The 17,509-nt window shown below is 41.8% G+C and overlaps 1 protein-coding gene across 2 annotated transcripts in view; it reads right to left on the bottom strand.

The window, feature by feature from the left end:
* Positions 1-5,600: 5,600 nt before the first annotated feature.
* ubtd1b (ubiquitin domain containing 1b) overlaps positions 5,601-17,509 on the bottom strand; it is a 19,435-nt gene continuing 7,526 nt past the window's right edge. The window contains exons 2-5 of one of the 2 annotated variants that reach the window (XM_035997418.1): positions 12,185-12,412; positions 10,174-10,331; positions 9,202-9,481; positions 5,601-9,161 (exon numbers count right to left, since the gene is read on the bottom strand). In XM_035997418.1, coding sequence (XP_035853311.1) covers positions 9,154-9,161; positions 9,202-9,481; positions 10,174-10,331; positions 12,185-12,412 — 674 coding nt within the window. In that variant the 3' untranslated portion in view covers positions 5,601-9,153. The other variant, XM_031297918.2, reaches the window with a different exon arrangement.

Raw genomic sequence — 17,509 nt, 5'->3', positions numbered from 1 at the left:
CTGTGTCCAACTATTGATTTCTTTAGTAAGTAGCCGTGTGATAAGTGGGCTAATGTAGATCGAGTTGGTCATCATTGCGAATTGAACCCCTTTGATTGTCCTGCATCATCCTGTCTGGGTTCTAATTCATAATAATGACCAACTCGCTCTCCATTATCAAATATATAGAACTCACTTTCTGTGTGGCTTTCTTACAGATTGGATTTTATTTCACCAGCAAACACTCCTACTGACGATTAGCTTTAGCGCTATCTTTTCCACAATAAGCTAACGGTCAGTAGAAGTGGAACCCACAGAAGTTGTAATTACAGCCTATAAGTTGGGAATTTCCAACTATGAAGGGAACATAGTGCTTATGTCCAGTGAGGGTGAGGATGCAGGAGATTTGCTGGGGAGTTCAGGTTTCTCTGGATGGTTTTTATTTGACTCTCGTTTTTGATTCACCACTTCCTGTGGTGCAGACTTTCCACCATACGGACAGCAGGATTTCATTTGGGCAAATGTCCAGCCTGGTTGTAGCTTTACTTTTTAATTCAGTGTGACAAGCTGGATTTGTTTTGTCTTTTTTTGGGAGATTTTTGACAAAATAATATAGGGTTATTTTTTTTTCATGACAAGCCTGTAACAGAGGAGTTCACGAAAAAGGACATCTGTCAAACCAATCAGCAATACGTTCTAAAACAACACCATTCAATGCAGTATACGTCACACACAACAAGAAAATGAAGAGAATTGATATAACATACTTTTGGATAAAAAATGGGGTAAATCTTGGCCTCACTCTACCAGTTGGTGCATTTAAGCACTCCCTTTTTAATTTAATTTCCTAACATTTCAGTCATAACTTTGCAGTTCAACAGGGAGGATTAGTGTAAAACTTTATGTGTCCGCCTGGGTGGTTTTGCTGCACGCAGAAAAGAGTCAGAGGAAAGAAAATTGGACACACACATTATGATGTGGGAGTTTCATAAAACATATATTGACTGAGCTCCTAAGTTAAATTAACAACCAAGCCTGGGACAATGTAATGTCCAAACCCTAAAAGCTCTCTGCTGTGGCGTCAGGGTCACCCTGGGTCTGTCAGTGGGGGAACAGTTTAGAATAAGGCTGACTGGGCGAGTGACCACAAACACAGCTCTCCCTGTGAAATTCCACCGTCAATAGGGGCTTTTTCCAGGCCCGGTGCACCACAACCCTCCGGAGACCCTGTGTTTGCAGAGACTGAGAGCGAGAAAGAGACAGAGTTGCACTGCTTGAAAAGTACCCTGTCCGAGTACTGAGAAGATGATATTAGTTGTTACAAAATGTGCAGCATGACAGTAACAATGGGCAGTATTTTCACAGTACTGTACCAGAAAGGAGATGCCTCTAATGGCTATCTACTATGACGAAAACAGGGAGTAAAACCTGAGCGTATTGGCTCCAAAAACATGATGTCTGATAACCTTTACCTGCCTTACAGACAGGAAATGTTGGATTTATCCGTTGTTTACTCCACAGCGTTGCGGAGGTCACTCCTCACATACATTATGGGATAGGAGAACAAAAACACTCTGGGTTGTTTGCATTTCTTTAAACCAATCACAATCGTCTTGGGCGGTGCTATATTCCGGATGCAGCGTCGGTGGCTCTGCAAAAATGGTCTTGGGAAGAAACTTTGACTGATGAAACCTTGATGAAACATTTGCCTTGCGCAAAAGAAAACGCCACATAAAATATTAAATGAAGTTAACTGTTCACACAATACAGTAACATGAGCTATTTAAATTAGCTGGATACATGCTTAAATGTCATTTGCTCTTAACAGTGTATCACCGTGTCCATAGCTATCCCCACAAATCGGTCCCAAAACGTCCCAGTTAGATAGTAAATGCCGTAAACTTACTCTTTGTAAATCTTAACAATCCTTGCCTGAAAGAACCAAGCAGACCTGCCTTGTTGCACAATCTAAATTGTCTTCAAAACTTGCCATTTACGGAGTGTAGCTTGCTAGCTCGAAGTTTGTTTTTGTTTTTTTTCCCCGAGGCGAACAGAGTTTGAGAACTCAACACACACACAGAGCGGAAGGAGAGGGACAAAACCTGCACGATGGAAATCTGCCGGATGCCACGTAATTATCCTGGAAATGTACTATCGTTGATCCAGACTACCTTTCCACCAATGCTGTTCGATTGACAGGTGGCTGCTGGGAAATGCAGAGCTGAAACATTACTTGATGTGAGGCTTCAGCATTAGGATGGGGACATCGCAGAATAAAACTAATGTGAATGTTGAGGGTTGTTGAATCCTGTGCATGAGTACCACATGTAGCCCACAGCTTCCAACCCATTTATATGCCAATAAAGCCAACTTTAACTGTAACTACCATGTCCACACCCTTATTTTGACAGCGTCAAAAGGGCAAATTTGGGAAATGTAGGAGTAATTTTCTGAGCGCATGTGCTATAATTCACTTAAAGTGCTCATATTATGCTTTTTGGTTTTTTCCCGTTCCTTTGTGTTATATATCTTTGTTGTGCACGTTATAGGTTTACAAAGTGAAAAAGGGACTTACCATCTCCAACAGAAAACACTGTTCACAAACTGCTCCAAACAGCTCTATTGTAGTCCAGCCTTTACTTCCGTGACGACCGTGCATCACTTTGTAACGCGTTATAATGCTCGCCTAGCTGCTAGTGTGGCACACCCTCATACTCTGCTTCTGACTGGCTAGTAGTCCTTACCTAGCTTACCTTGTAGCTAAAACTGAGAGCTCAACACACAGGGTGAAAAGAGGAGCTGCAGCAATGTGCAGAACAACAACTATATGGTGTTTTTTGAAAATTAAACCATGTAAACCTATTCTGATGTAACTCTAAATACAGTTATGAACCTGAAAATGAGCATAATATGAGCACTTTAATAAGCCCTGTAGTGAAAATGTGTCTTTGTGAAAAGCAACTTTCTCCCATGGTCCATATTTTCACTCTCTCAGGTTGGGCAACACTGCTTTCAAGAAACACACATACTGTAAATCATCTGTTTTGTGACTCAATATGTCACAGGCTAAAACCAAACAAAACTGAGTGTGTTCATCTCCAGTTCACTTAAGTATTTACACAAGAGCAGAGCACCATCTTGTGGTGAAGATGAATATCTTTCTCTTGCATGGAGACACTTTTTTAAAAACTTATTTCAGACTCCTTTGTTCAGGAAGAAGGAGAATTAGTACGAGACCATCCATTTTTCACACTAAATTTTATTCAACAGTTTAAAAAGATGCTTGAAAACAAAATCAGCGTATAAATGAACCCACCGAGTGTACAATAAATTGTTGGTGTCATTCATCATCGAGGAATCACCATGTCATGACTAATATATACAGACACATTTGAATGGACATTTTGAAAAACAATGTTTGAGATTTGTCTTTAGTGAGTGCTCTATGGCTGTTTTCTGTGTGAAAGCTTTATTCAACTGCAATACCTTCTGGGAAAATGAGTTCGTAAAGTAGAGCAGGGATGTATGGAGTGATACTGGTTGTCATCTAAGTATAAAATAAATATCCCTGGCCTATTATGGCTTTTATAACCAGCATAATAACCGACTTCAAATGCAATTCAGTTCCACCCGTGTGTAACATTACAAAAAAAGTCAAGTCTTCAGAAGTGTAGACATGTGCAAACATTCTAATGAGGGCAGGACAAAGTGTGTCATTGCGATTGGTGTCGGTTTGCATTGCTCCCGACTGTGGAAAACACTAGAATACGAAAACTGATGTATGAGTGGGAGAAATAAGCAAACTGCCTCCATTGAGGAAGATGCAGGGAAATGAGCAGAAGCTCTGCAAAAAGCGATGAGTGGACTTTGAGTTTTTTTTTTCCATTTATTTATTTTTGTCAAAATCTTAAAGATGCTTTGTTTTTCATACATTGTCTCCTCCAAATGCCCGAAATTTGAATAAAGTTGCCTTGAGCACAGTTTTTACCACCTTTCCTAGCCACTACTCCCGAAAAAGAATGTGAGTGCTAAACTTCTTGTGAATCTTCACAATTTTCCCTTTTAGTCTTTACTAAAATAAGAGGCGGAACTTGCAGGCTGTGCCAGGCAGTGGGCTTAAACTTTAACTTAGAAGAAAAAAAAAAAAAAGAAATAACTGAGGTGGAATTGCTGGCGACACACTGGAGTGCAATTCATAGCTTTAGGCGAGCTAAATCAACACACAAGTGCTATGGTGTATCCTTAGCTTAGAAGGCTGACAAATGAATAGATAAGAAATAACGATCTTAGATGCGATACTGTAACCCTTAAGGCTCTTTCCACAAGTGAGAAAGTACTTTGAGTTCCATCTGGCTATTTCAGTTAGTATAGTAACTGAAGTAGTGTAGTAACTAGTATAGTATATCAGTTTGATCATCATTTGGTACAGTTTTCTTATGCTGACTGTTCATGCTGGAGACATCTCATCTATTTAATAACACATTATGTATGTTGTATGCTACAACCCTCAATGAGGGGATTCCTTCTGGAGTTCCCTGAAGGTGGCAAACTAAGGGACACCTTAAGTCCCTTAAGCCCGTTTACATTGTGGTAATGTGTCGCATGTTGTAGCGTATAGTTAGAAAATGACTTGAAACTCAGAGCGAGCGTAGGGACAGATAGCGGAGATGAGGACAAACACCCAGCTCAATCCAGCAAGGTCGCTGTAACACGAGGCGCTATCGATAAAGTTGTCAACGGAGCTCCCCCCCCCCCTCCCCCTCCCCCTCCCACCCCGCAGCTCGATGACACCTTTCACAGCTGAGACGTGCAGGGCAGCTTGCTAAATGGACACAGGGAGAGAAAAAGTTGCGTAGGCGTTTTTTTTTGTTTTTTTTTATGTTTCGATATTTACTCTGTGAATGATGAGAGCCCATCTGAAGACGACGAAAGCTTGGATATACATTTCAAAAGTGACAAACGTGACCATTTTTTGACAGAGGCATCCGATTATCTGACAGGGGCATCAGATTACAGCAGGCTTGCACCTGTAGATTGACCTTTCTTTAACAATACTCGTAAACTGGTGCTCTGTGAAATCTGTAGAGTCCGAAAAAACTAAACAAAAATGATATGAGGTCTAGGTCTATTGTATTGCACATACAGAGAAAAAAAATGCTTATTCAAGTTTGCATACAATGATTAGGAAATATTCCCAGGAAAAAAACAACATTGGTAAAAGGAAAGCAAATTAAAAAAGTTGATTGGGATTAGCTTCAAGGCTGAAACTGGATAGCGAAGAGACCCCAAAAAAAATATTTCGTTTTTATTTACAATAAAACATTTTCATTGATGGGGTGAGCTGTGGCTCAGTTAGGTTTCACTCTGATGGTTTTATTTTATTCTCTCTAAGACAGGAGCGGTGAATGAAAAGAATGGGGGGGGTAGTAGAGGACATATTCACAAGGCAGGTCTTGATTCTTAACCCTTAATTGCCTGAATATCTATTCTGGGATGTAACCCAAATTGACACCAACATGACCTGGAAGTGCCATTCAGGCCAAGAAGCAGAGCGAGGGACTTTCGCATCTTTGCTGCTCTACTCGTTTGGGAATACACATGGTTTGAATTATCCTCTTTGAAATTTCTAGTAGGTTGTGCAATCTCAAAAAAACGTCCTCCGCCAATGAGGTCATGTTTTCAGTTTGCTTGTCCGTTTACGAAAAAGCACTACTTGGCCCGATTTCCATGAAACTTGTTGGAAGGGTGTCGCATGGACCAAGGAAGAACCAAATTACATTTTTGGAGCGGATCCGAATCACAGAGCACATACACAAATGGATGGACATGTGGTGTCGGAATGATAGGTGAAAAGTAGTTCCCGAAAATTCACGCGAACGCCCTCTCAAATCCTAATGTTGTACGGCAAGGCCTTGGCGGCGGTCTGCGTTCTTGTTTGCGTTCCCCGAGTGCCCTTGTATTTGTTTTTGTTTTGAAAAAGATTCAAAAAACCAATATAACATTAAAGTGTCCAATATTTAGGGAGGCTGTACTCGATATTCAGAAGAAGAAAAAAAAAAAAAAGGCTGCTTCCACACGGTTCTCACAGACCGTTCCCCCGACTCCTCAAATACAGATGCTTTGTCACGGCCCTCGCGTCTGATACCGACGCACAAGGCACTCACATGCGCTAACGTGCACGCACGGCTGGACCGGATAAGACAAAAAACAGAGAAGCTCGGATTAACACACACACACACACACACACACACACACACACACACACACACACACACACACACACACACACACACAAAGTGTGACTTCATTCTCTGCTCAGGACACCATTACTCCGCTATTTCTTTCCATAGAAAATGTTTACTGCTATTTTAGTGTTCAGAACACTGAGTACAGCCCCTTTGAAAAAAACAATAATTCAGGTTTCTCAAATTTTGTCATTTTGCAGATCTAAATATCCAGGTCAAAAAGTCTAGTTGCTCAAGTTGGATAAATTCACACACCGAAATTCAAAATGAAAAATTTTAACTGGAACATTCACGCTACCAAAGAGCCTGAGCCTGAATGGAACCGATCACTCTGTCCTATCAGGTTACTGTACTTTCTTTCAGTCCTGCGAGCCAAGTTCAAATGGAACTGTATACCGTGTACACTTGAATTGTATATCTGGATATGTCAACCCCCCCCCCCCCCCATGTGTCATGTTGCTTTATGTGCTAACACACTGCTCAGAAAAGCTGCCATGTAGTCTAACATATAACTGTGAAATCACTGTGATTTCAGAGTTCAGATAAATGGCGTGCTAGGATTGCTTACATACGATCCATGGGAGCAAGAAACTAAATGCAGCCGGGATTGATATTCACAGTGCTTAGACAAAAAAAATCGGATGGGTCACATTTGATAGGGGAAATATCTGAGCTGCAGCGTGAATGTAGCCACAGTGTTTTACCACACACACTGCCAGGCATAATGGGAACTTAGCAGCATAAATTCAAGGCAATTTGTGTTGACGCGTTTCTTTCCTCTGGCAGCCACTGTGGTTGGTGACAAACCTGGTGGAACAATTCAAAACAATGTTTGCTGTGCAACAATGATCAGAGCTGCACTGTACTTCTATATACACAGGCTAAAGGCAGGTCGTGCGCAGCGTCAACCTGAAAAACAGGCTAAATGGCTTGTTCAAAAGACTGAATGTTTCTTGACCTGTTCTGCACGAGATTATTCTTTATCTAGGGAATTTCACATGCCCCGACTTCCCTACCGAATCAGTTGGACCGGACATTAAACCAACTTTACATGGCCAGCTCCCTCGTACAAAGTCTGTGTAATGTCCAATCTCCACTCCAGCGAGTGGCAGTGTTAATGACATTTCGATCATGGGGCTTGCGCAAAACTGGAAGAAAAGAAACATCCTATCCTAATTCATTTACACGAGGACGCAAGCGAAAATGTCTTAACTGCAGAGACGGCATGACTCAGGAAAATCTGTCGGTTCAGTTGGTGTGTGTTAGGGCTGACTCCTTAATCATCAGACATTCAGGGGACGGCAAGAGACTCCATCGTTTACGACCAAATTCTGAATCAGCTACGTGTCCCGTGGTGTAATCCTCTTCATGTCCTGTCTGCTGTGCACTTTACCTTGGCGCCACCCCTCGTCTAAACCAAACAGAGTATTGCCAGTAAGCGAGAACACATGACACGACAATCTGCTGTCGTGTGCTACAATGTGTGAAATGGCAGCTTCGGACATTGTCCGCGCCTAATCCGGTGGACGTTAACCGGGGTTCATATGAGAAAACGTCCAAATCGCTAGAGTGTCCCTTTAAACAATTGTTTGATGTCAACACCAAAACAAATGACTTCCTGTAATGAGGTCCAATGAGAATCAACACCTAATTCGACAGTTCTTTGGGGCCCTCAGCTCATTGTTTTGGTTCACCGCTCCGTATAGACTCCTAATGGCTCTCAACAATCCCACGTGTGAAACGATAGGCAGCCATTTCTGGCAAACAAGCTCACACCAGCCGTCTGAATGCTGGTGAAGAAAGTCAAACATCGAGCGAACAAATGTGACAGATAGATAGATAGAGATATATATATATCTCTATCTATTTATTATTATATATTATGTTATAAAGTGGTCAATAATGCAGCTTTTAAGACAATAATTTGTGCATGGGAATTTCTCTTTCTCGATACAATACGACATGATTGACTACAAGGCTATGACCGGGAAAACAGTCTTGTCTCTATGAGCTACGTCAAAGTGAAATTATATGGGCCAAATACATAATCATTTTACACACACACACACACACACACACACACACACACACACACACACACACACCAAATGTTTTGTCCGTAAGATTCATGAAATCATCATTAAAAAAAAAAAAAAAGGCAGCAGTTATAGCTTGGATCGATGTAAGAGTTCCTGAATCTAAAAAAAAAAAAATACAGAAGGCTTAGCCTAGCGGTTAGCATCTGCAGGACATTAAACCCTTTTTTTTATCTTGTAGAAGGCACACAAACTACCACAAAAGTATAGTAATAATCTTCAAATGTGCAAAAAAGCTCAGTTTACATTATTTCCTCAACAAAGAGAAAGAATGGGGCGGGGAGGGGGGTGTTCCGTATCTCACTCTCTGCCTCCCCCTCCTCTTTCTGTGGAGGAGAAAGGGATTGCGGTGCAGAGTCCGTGTGCGTCATTGTAGAACTGTGCTTTAGAACCAACCCAAAACTCCTCTGCATTTCTTCCATTGGCACTTAGTTAGTGTTAGTGCAGATTAAAAAAAAAAAAAAAAAAAAGGGGGCAGAGGCAAGTCCGCGTGTGCAGCATGACGTGCACATTTTGTCTGTGGCTGACAAGTTCTGGCCTTTACTTGGAGATAAGGGGACGAGAATCTTCAGAGTTAGCGTGGTGACTGGATTCGCTTAAAAGAACAAGCCAGCAGACCCCGAGAATGATACAATGACACATAGTAGGTGAAAGAAAGCAGCACTTTTGAGTTTCTCCCTCATGTTTTTACTACAAAAGTAGCGTTGTACCTCCACAGTACAATTTTATTTCAATAACAGAAACTGTTCTCAGAAAGCATAAGTTATCCAGAAAAAGGACCTTTAAGTGTCGGCCACCCACCTCACTACCAGCTGCACCTTCCTTCCCTCCATCTATCTATCTATCTATCTATCCATCCATCCATCCATCCATCTATCTATCCTCTGGGTCCTCGGGTAATGCAGGCGCAGGCGAGGAGGCTGTGGTTGACAGCTTCGGGGCTCGGAGGGCCTGCGGGTTGACGATGACCTGGATGACAAAGTCCTTCTGGATCTTAGTGTCCTGCAGTCGCGTCTTGTCCGTGAGCAGCTTCCCAGAGAAGAACCAGCGCTGGTGGGCGCCGTCGATGTCCTCCTGGGCCTGCAGCTGCTTCTTCAGGAGCCCTATGGTGTCCCCCATGCTGGCGTTGAGGCGCAGGTCCGTGCCCGTAGACAGTCGTACCTACGGCCAAACGGGACGTGTGAAAATAAACACAAAAGGCAAAAAGAGACACAAGTGAAATTTGTCTTTGAAGGATAAATAAAGACGGTAACTTGTAATACGACGATATTCTTTATTAGATTATTTCCCCTAGAAATTGATATTTATTGATTTTTTTTGTACCAATGATTGACCTACACATTTTCTGTTTATATGGTTCTGCCGACTACACATCATATCCGTTTCCAGCTAAACAAAGCGAACGCACTTTACAAATGAAATAAATGTCAGACTGACTGACTTGTGACGTGCATTCTTTTTTTTAGAAAATTAGTTTTTAGAAATGTCTCGATGTATTGTCTTTAGAAGTGTATTATTCAACTTCTGTTTTTGTTAAAGAAGGAAACGAAAATCGCAATACATATATTGAAACGGCACCCATGTATTGTGACAGAATCAAAATCGGGACCAAGTAGATTGTCCCGGTCCTAGTTCTTAGATGATACAGAGACATATAGGAGATTTAAAACAGAGTATAATTGGTGGGTTACCTTTTAATAAACATGTTGATGACCATTTCAACAAATATATTGCATTTGTTGGAAGTGTGGGCAAAGATAATTCAAAAGACAAGACACGCAACACCCAATAAACTGAGAAAAAAAACAAAAACAACCAAGGAAGTCCTTTAGGAGCTAGGTTTGTCATGGTACCTTGAGCTGGAACTCCTTCTTGGGTGCTACAGGGGGTTCGGGGCTATCGCTGGGGTCGTCGTCGCTGCGCTCTGAGATGAGGTTGACGGGTGGAGCCAGGCAGTAGACAGGCAGCTGGTAGCGGTTCCCCAGTTCGTCGTAACACTCGGCGAGAGTACCTGGAGAGGGGTGTCCAAGAGAACAGGACACGTTGTTTCACTGACTTAGTGTGCGAGTGTCTTTTCCCAGATATTTCAGATGCTAGGTAGGGCTGGTACCAATACAGTGGCTTCGATACTGGTTCCAAAACGATTCTTTTTTCGATACCAATTTCATAAAATCCATTTTTTTTATTTTTCGGCTCCTACTACGCGTCTATGTGCATAACATAAGGGTTTTTCCTGCCTGCCTCTACGACGTGTAACGTTAAACAGCCAGTCCCCAGCATTATTAGATCTTGGTAGAAGCGTGCTGCGTGCTACTGACTATGTTTACATGCACATAATATTCAAGTTTTTGCCCTAATATTATATTCCGACTAAGCTGTTTACATGGCTAATGAAAGTAAGTATACCACTAATATTCACGTTTACATGTAGCCGTGCAAAATATGATTTATTTTCAAAGTTTAGCAGCGGTGGAGGACTTGTTGGACCGTGCGAACACAGCGTCCCTCTTTCATTCCTTCAACCAGCTTCTCGAAAAGGTCGGCGTAGCGATGTGTGCGAATATCCAAAAACCTGTTGATGTCCAAGTCTTTGATAATGTTTAAAAATTGCTGTTTTTTTCTCCTTATCGGGTCTGCAGTAAGGCATGGATACCCGACCCGAGCCCGACGGGTCCCGACGGGTCAGGCCGGGTTCGGACAGATATTTAGAAATGATGGTCGGGTTCGGGTAGGGCTCGGTCACATCAGTGTGATAAGGCATTTGTTGTAAAATGGTGCTGCGGCTCCTTTAAGAGAGCTCAGTGTGTGTGTAAAGTGGGCAGAAGAGAGATAGAGAAAGAGGAAGCAGACGTGTAGATGCGACCGGAGCAGAGTTGGTGGAATAAGTTTATGTTTTGTACACAGTGTGTGCGGTGTCCGAGATAAACCCCAGACTGAAAACCAAGTTCATTCATCTGCTCACCAGAAACGGGATTTTAACCCCGACGTTATATAACGTCGGCCCTGGAGGTAACGAGTCTCCCCTGGTTTTCTGATCACGGTCGGAATCGACGCAAGCAGGAAAGGTTAACACATTGAACATTTTAGATTAAACAGCTTATTAACGTGCGCTTGTTGCCCCGTGTGCGCTGATGCGCTCATCTGTTGACATTTCCGAATGCCTTCCAGTTGCTTAATAAAAGCGGGCTTTCCACACAAACAAACGTACATGTGTCATTAGTATGAGAAAAAAAAACAACGAGATTTTAACTGTGTCGGGCTCGGACATAAATATCATAATGCCTGACGGGCTCGGGCCGGGTTCAGTCACGGCTCTGTCGGGCTCGGGCCGGGTTCGGATGGAAAAATTCGGCCCGATCCAGGCTCTAGTCTGCAGCCTTGCATTCTGTTGGCTGGTTAGTTTGTGTACAGCAATCATAGCAATGCACAGAGCTGACTGTAGCCATAAACAGGCAAGAGGCCGTAAACTGCAGTAAAAACCCAGATTGAGACGCATATTCTGAATGCACTGTATACAGTACATGTCCAAAGAATGCCTCTAAAACCCCAATAATACCGGAATATCCCACGTCTTAATCGGAAAATGCTATTTCGGAAAAAGGCCTTATTCGGAATATCCAACCGGAATATGCTGTTTACATGACATGTACCAAATTCGGAATAATGTTATATTCGGAATAATAGTGGAATATTGGTGTGCATGTAAACATACTGACTGATGCTGATGAGATTCACTCCTTAGGTATTGAATGACGAGGCATTTTTGGATACTATAGAGGCAATTCGGTCGGTGCCTAAAAAGTATTGAATTCGGTACCCGGCCCTACTGCTAGGTGGTTTTGTTGTTGAGTTTTTTGTCCTTACCATGTGGCAGTGTGATACTGGCTCCGTCCACTATAGCCTGGGCCAGCTCGTGGTCGTTAAACTCCAAGGCCACGGCCGCAGCTTTCAGGGCATCCCAGATCTCCTTCCGGCCCTCGAAGGCCGGCGCTGTGTCCCAGAACTCGTCCCGCTTGCTCCGTAGCTGGCCCTCGGTCATCGGATAGTCGCTCTTCCACTTGGGACGATCTTTCTTTAGAGGCTCGTTACGTCCTGGGATGGGAAGGAACAGCAAGGGAGGATCGGTACAGATAGTCAACAGATCTGCGATTTATTTTGGTTTGAAACAGTCCACAACAAGCGGGTACAGTCCCCATTTCCTGGAAACTCTTGGGCACAAACTGCACCTTTTATGCTCATATTTAGCCATCATCCTGTTTTTTGTGATCCAATACTGTTTTAATGGAAATAGTGGTTGAATATAAAAATGACAACTGAGCAACAGAGAGATAGTGACATTTACTGACAAACACGGGGAAGTACAGAGCATTAAAAGTCTAAAAATGTCCAACATTTACAAGATATAAAGATATATACATTTCTGTGTGATGCTAAAATATTTTCATGTTCAAGTTTCATGTTCATGTTTTTAGGCTACAAAATTTTTTGTCACATACAGCAAACATCTCCTCACTCTCCGTGAGCTGCCTGTCCTCTGAACACACTGTAAAAAAATGTGGTCTCTGTAGACAGCCCAGGCTCCACAAACGCCAACAAAAACAAACTGGCCAACCTGCACCACCAAACATAACAAACAGTCTTCCAGCCAATAACCCGAAAAGAAGGATTTTGGGGGTAGGGGTTGGAGGGGTCAGTGCGCGGAAGCACAGAAGGGAGGGGGAGGGGACGGGATGAGGAGGAGGGAGGGGCGAGCTAGTCTCAGTTTTGTTTGAAAATACTTCGAACGTCAATAAGAAGTAACGTCACCCAACATCGCTTAGAGCACCTTTAATAATAATAATAATAATAATAATAATAATAATAATAATAATAATAATAATACCTTGCACTCATTCGAATATGCGATTATGTGTCGATTGTTGCAAATAGGTCTGTAACTAGCAGCTTTTCATTGCCAATTAATCGGTCGATTATTTTCAGAAAATGGTGAAAAATGTCGATCAGTGTTTCCCTAATCCCAAGATGACGTCCTCAAATGTCTGTTTTGTTCACATCATCATATGACATTCATGTCATAGAGCAGTGAAGAAACTATTATTTACAATATTCACATTTAAGAAGTTGGAATCAATTTTTCAATTATTAAAAAATAAACTGATTCATCGATTATGTAAATAGTTGGCGACTCATTTATTAGTCGACAACTAATCGTTAATCTTTACAGCTCTAGTTGCGGATACTAATTTTTAGCAAATCTGCTATTGGTAATTCATAAGCTTGCATTCATACTCATAACTCAGAAGTTACTTTACCAATATAAACATTTTGGCATCCTGAGGGGAAAAAAAATACAAAATACAAATGTGAGTGAAGAAAGCCTGAAAGCACCTTACTAAAGTTGTGCATTTCTGCAGTGCCATATTAAGGTGCTCTGTTTTTGTACCAAGAAAAGCGCCACATAATGCAAAGAATAGAGAGATTGATTCGAGAATAACACGTCGTTCCCATTAATTCATATCCTTTGCTTTCATCTCTTAACATATGATAAACAGAGCCGAGAGAAACGCTAGCTGTCACCAGAGACAGAGAACATCCCACCCCCCCCCCCACCCAACACTGTCATCCCAATCTAAAATTAGGAGGTCATTCAGGGTTTGCAATATGCATGAAGCATGTGGAGCATATATCTGTCTAACCTTACCTGTGTTTCCCACCATGCAATATTAAACACAAAGCACACCTAGGCCAGGAGAGCACTTCTATTAATGGAGGTCTGAGGGTCATGCTCAAAGACAACATGCGGCCAACATTTCTGATCACCATTCCCAGTGGTGGAAGAAGTATTCAGATCCTTTACTTAAAAGATGCAGTAGGTAAGACTTAAAAACTAGCTTTCTGTCATATTTGCTGAAACTGACCCTATGTTCCAGTAGAACTACATGAAGCAGGTAATTTAAAAGGAGAATTCCTACCAATTTTTACGTTAATCTTGATCGCTATAAATATGCGTGTACTTTCGTTTGAAAAAAAAAAAACGACCCGAATCGGGACGGGCAACATGGAGTAGCTGCAGCTACGTGTACAAGCTTCCACTGAGCTAAAACTGCGTGTCAATCACTGCTCACGCGCATTCATTCTCCCTTGTGGGGGGAGGGGCTTAGGAGACCGTTTTGGGCTTTAGCAGAAAGGGGGGAGGGACTGAGAAGTTGTCGATGTTCAAAAGTCCTGGATCTTCACAATCCTACCTACAGCACCTTTAAGTCAAAGTACTAATACCGCACTGTAAAAAAATACTCTGTTACAAGTAAAAGTCCTGCACTGAAAATGTTACTTAAGTAAAAGTATACGTATCATTAGGAAAATTTATTTACAAATCCTCATGTTTTAGAAACTGGAAAGGATCAAAACAGTTTGGTCAATCAACTAAGTGTCTAATCAGCTCATCATTTCAGATGGACTTGCAGGTCTATATTGTTGAGGTAATTTAATTTATAATAAAACGTATTTCATAAAACTACATGTGTTTTGTGAGCAAAAATCTTAATTTGTAAAGGAACCAGTAACTAAAGCTGTCAGATGAATGTAGTGAAGTTAAAAAGTACAATATTTGTCTCTGAAAAGCAAAAGTAGAAAGTGGCATGAAAAGAAAGTACAAGTAGCATTAACAGTAACATTTGTACTTAAGTACAGTACTTGAGTTGATATATTTCGTTACATTCCACCACTGACCGTTCCACAGTTAAACATCTGAACATTCCCTAGTAATTCTGCAAGCTATGGCCAAAGACACCACAATTTACCACAACCTGCAATTGTCTGGGGTAACATTTTTCCACTATGGGTAGTACTTTAACACAAGAGCTTGTGGTACAACGGTGGGTTTTCCTTTTGTTTTAAATGGTTGCTAAACTGCCAAATCATTTCAGTTTATGTTGTCAAAAAAATACATTTAGTACTCGTCAAAAATGTCCAAAACGCCTGCGAGGCAGAGATGCCAGTCACTGAGGAGTGGAGGGATGGAAAATGGAAGAGGAGTACGAAGGAGACAGAACACACCTAAGAGGTTGCATTTCTCTCAAACAAATTATTTATAGTGCAGGCGGCTTAGGAGGAGTAATTTGGACGACACGGGGTGGTGTAGGATTAGCACTTGGTAGAGGAGTAAAGCAAAGGGGCTTCCTCGCTACCGCTCAGCCAAAGTGGTAGTGGACATGTGGTGTCTATATAGAAGACACATGGGCTTTGAAGTGCAATATCTATCCTAATGTGGTTCATATATTAGGCCTGTTAAGACAATTATGTCAAATTTTTTACATAATCGCGGTTACTTTTTTTAACCGCTATTAATTGCTAACATTAGCTAATGTCTAAAGGCGTATGGTAATTGTTGATTTTGTTTAGATATGCCAAATTGTAATTATATAAGTGATTATTGGTCAGACTAAAAACTTACTTAAAAGAGTAAACTTACTTAAGACTTAAAATAGGACGATTATCTAGCCTGACAAGCCAGACCCACATCAAGATGTTGGGTCTGGGAACTCACCATTGGCAGGGCTCAATCCGAGGGGCGGGATAAACAGGTTGTCTTTCAAATTCCCTCTGCACGCAATAGTATAGCGCTACAACCAACCAGAGCAATGAAGAAGGTAGCGGAGCTAGTTGATAGATTAAACTTTGGCCGTATCTGGTTGGCAAAATTCCGAACACATCTTCCTTTTTTAAGAATGACTTCAGTGCCATCTTCTTTGTTTTCAAGTAGCGGGGAATTCACGCGGAACCGTCGCAACTCTGCCGTCCTTATGTTAAGCCCGCCCACCGACTCTATACACGATGTGATTGGCCTGACTAGAGTTTGGTTTTTCCAGCTCGCAAGCCAACGGAGAGTTGCTAGACTGACCCTGGCGCTAGGGTACGTCTAGATTTCTAGGCTAACGATTATCAGGTTTCACTCAAAATGTTGATGTCAGTATCGGCCCCAAAAAACAAGTTTTGTTGTTTTTACCTTTGTTAAAATGTTAAGTTGTGAGATTTAGAGGGTCTGATAGGTTAATTCTGCTTCTGTCGGACAGAGCAATGCAAGCTGTGTCCGCCTGCAGGACGTAGCTTCATATTTGGACAGGAGGGGTATCAATCTTCTGACCCAACTCTCAGCAAGAAATGGAATAAGCGCATTTACCACAACGTCCAACTATTCCTTTACATGATGGTGCACTTTGTTCATTTTGCTGCGGATCTATTTATAAGGTTACGCTTATATGCAGTTTGGTGCACATGGTTTAATCTACGGAATATGATTATGCACATTCTTCTTTCTCTCTCTTATTACACTTACCGTTATCCTGTCATGTGCATAAATGTCTTGCTACATATTGCTTATGGCAGAATCCACTCCACTGTTGACATATCATTAAAGTTGGCTAAATAATGTCATGTGAGCTACTCTGTGATTTCAGCTGCAGCGTTTTAATGACCCCCCTTCCTAAGACGAGGGCTGAATGAGAACTGGTTCTCTCTTCAGAGTCAACACGAGGTCTACAGAGTAGTGGTCACCCGATACTGCTTTTACAATGGCCGAGGACAATATTTAGAGAGCAGGGCGACCAATGGACGGTCTGTTCTTCTGCCATGGTACTGTCACCAATACGTGTCCTCCAGCATACAGGATTCCAAGAGAGTAAGCTAAACTCTATACAAAAACAAAATGCAGAACAAAACCCACTGCCGAATTATACTGTATGTAAAACACTGCACAGAAAAGTAATATAAACAAAATCTTTTTTTTACATTTTATGGCAATAAGTGTGGTGCGATGGACTGCGTGTGTGAAAAGCGGGAAGTAACGAAAGGAAGTGAGTCAACAAATGATGATCTATCAAATCTAACTGAGGCAGACCAAAACAGAGACGTAAAGCAATGCATTACAGACGCGTGAAGCAATATCAGGGTGTTCTCATCCAGCTGGGCTTATAAAAAAAACAACAGGTGCCACGTGATGAAGCTATAGTGAACCGTGTTGTATTTACGAGTGTTAATGAAATGCCGCCATAAACCAAGTAGGAGCGAGGATCACATAGCAGGCTCCTCGGTGCGTATGTCAAACATAACAACACACCCAACAACCATAGGTGGCTGTTAAAGGATAACTTGCTTCTGGGAAAAGAATGTGCAACAACACAATGTTTCTTT

The sequence above is a fragment of the Sander lucioperca genome, chromosome 22 (assembly GCF_008315115.2).
Source record: "Sander lucioperca isolate FBNREF2018 chromosome 22, SLUC_FBN_1.2, whole genome shotgun sequence".
Taxonomy (NCBI): Eukaryota; Metazoa; Chordata; class Actinopteri; order Perciformes; family Percidae; genus Sander; species Sander lucioperca.
The sequence above is the reverse complement of the archived record's forward strand: the minus strand, read 5'-3'. Positions and strand labels throughout refer to the sequence as shown.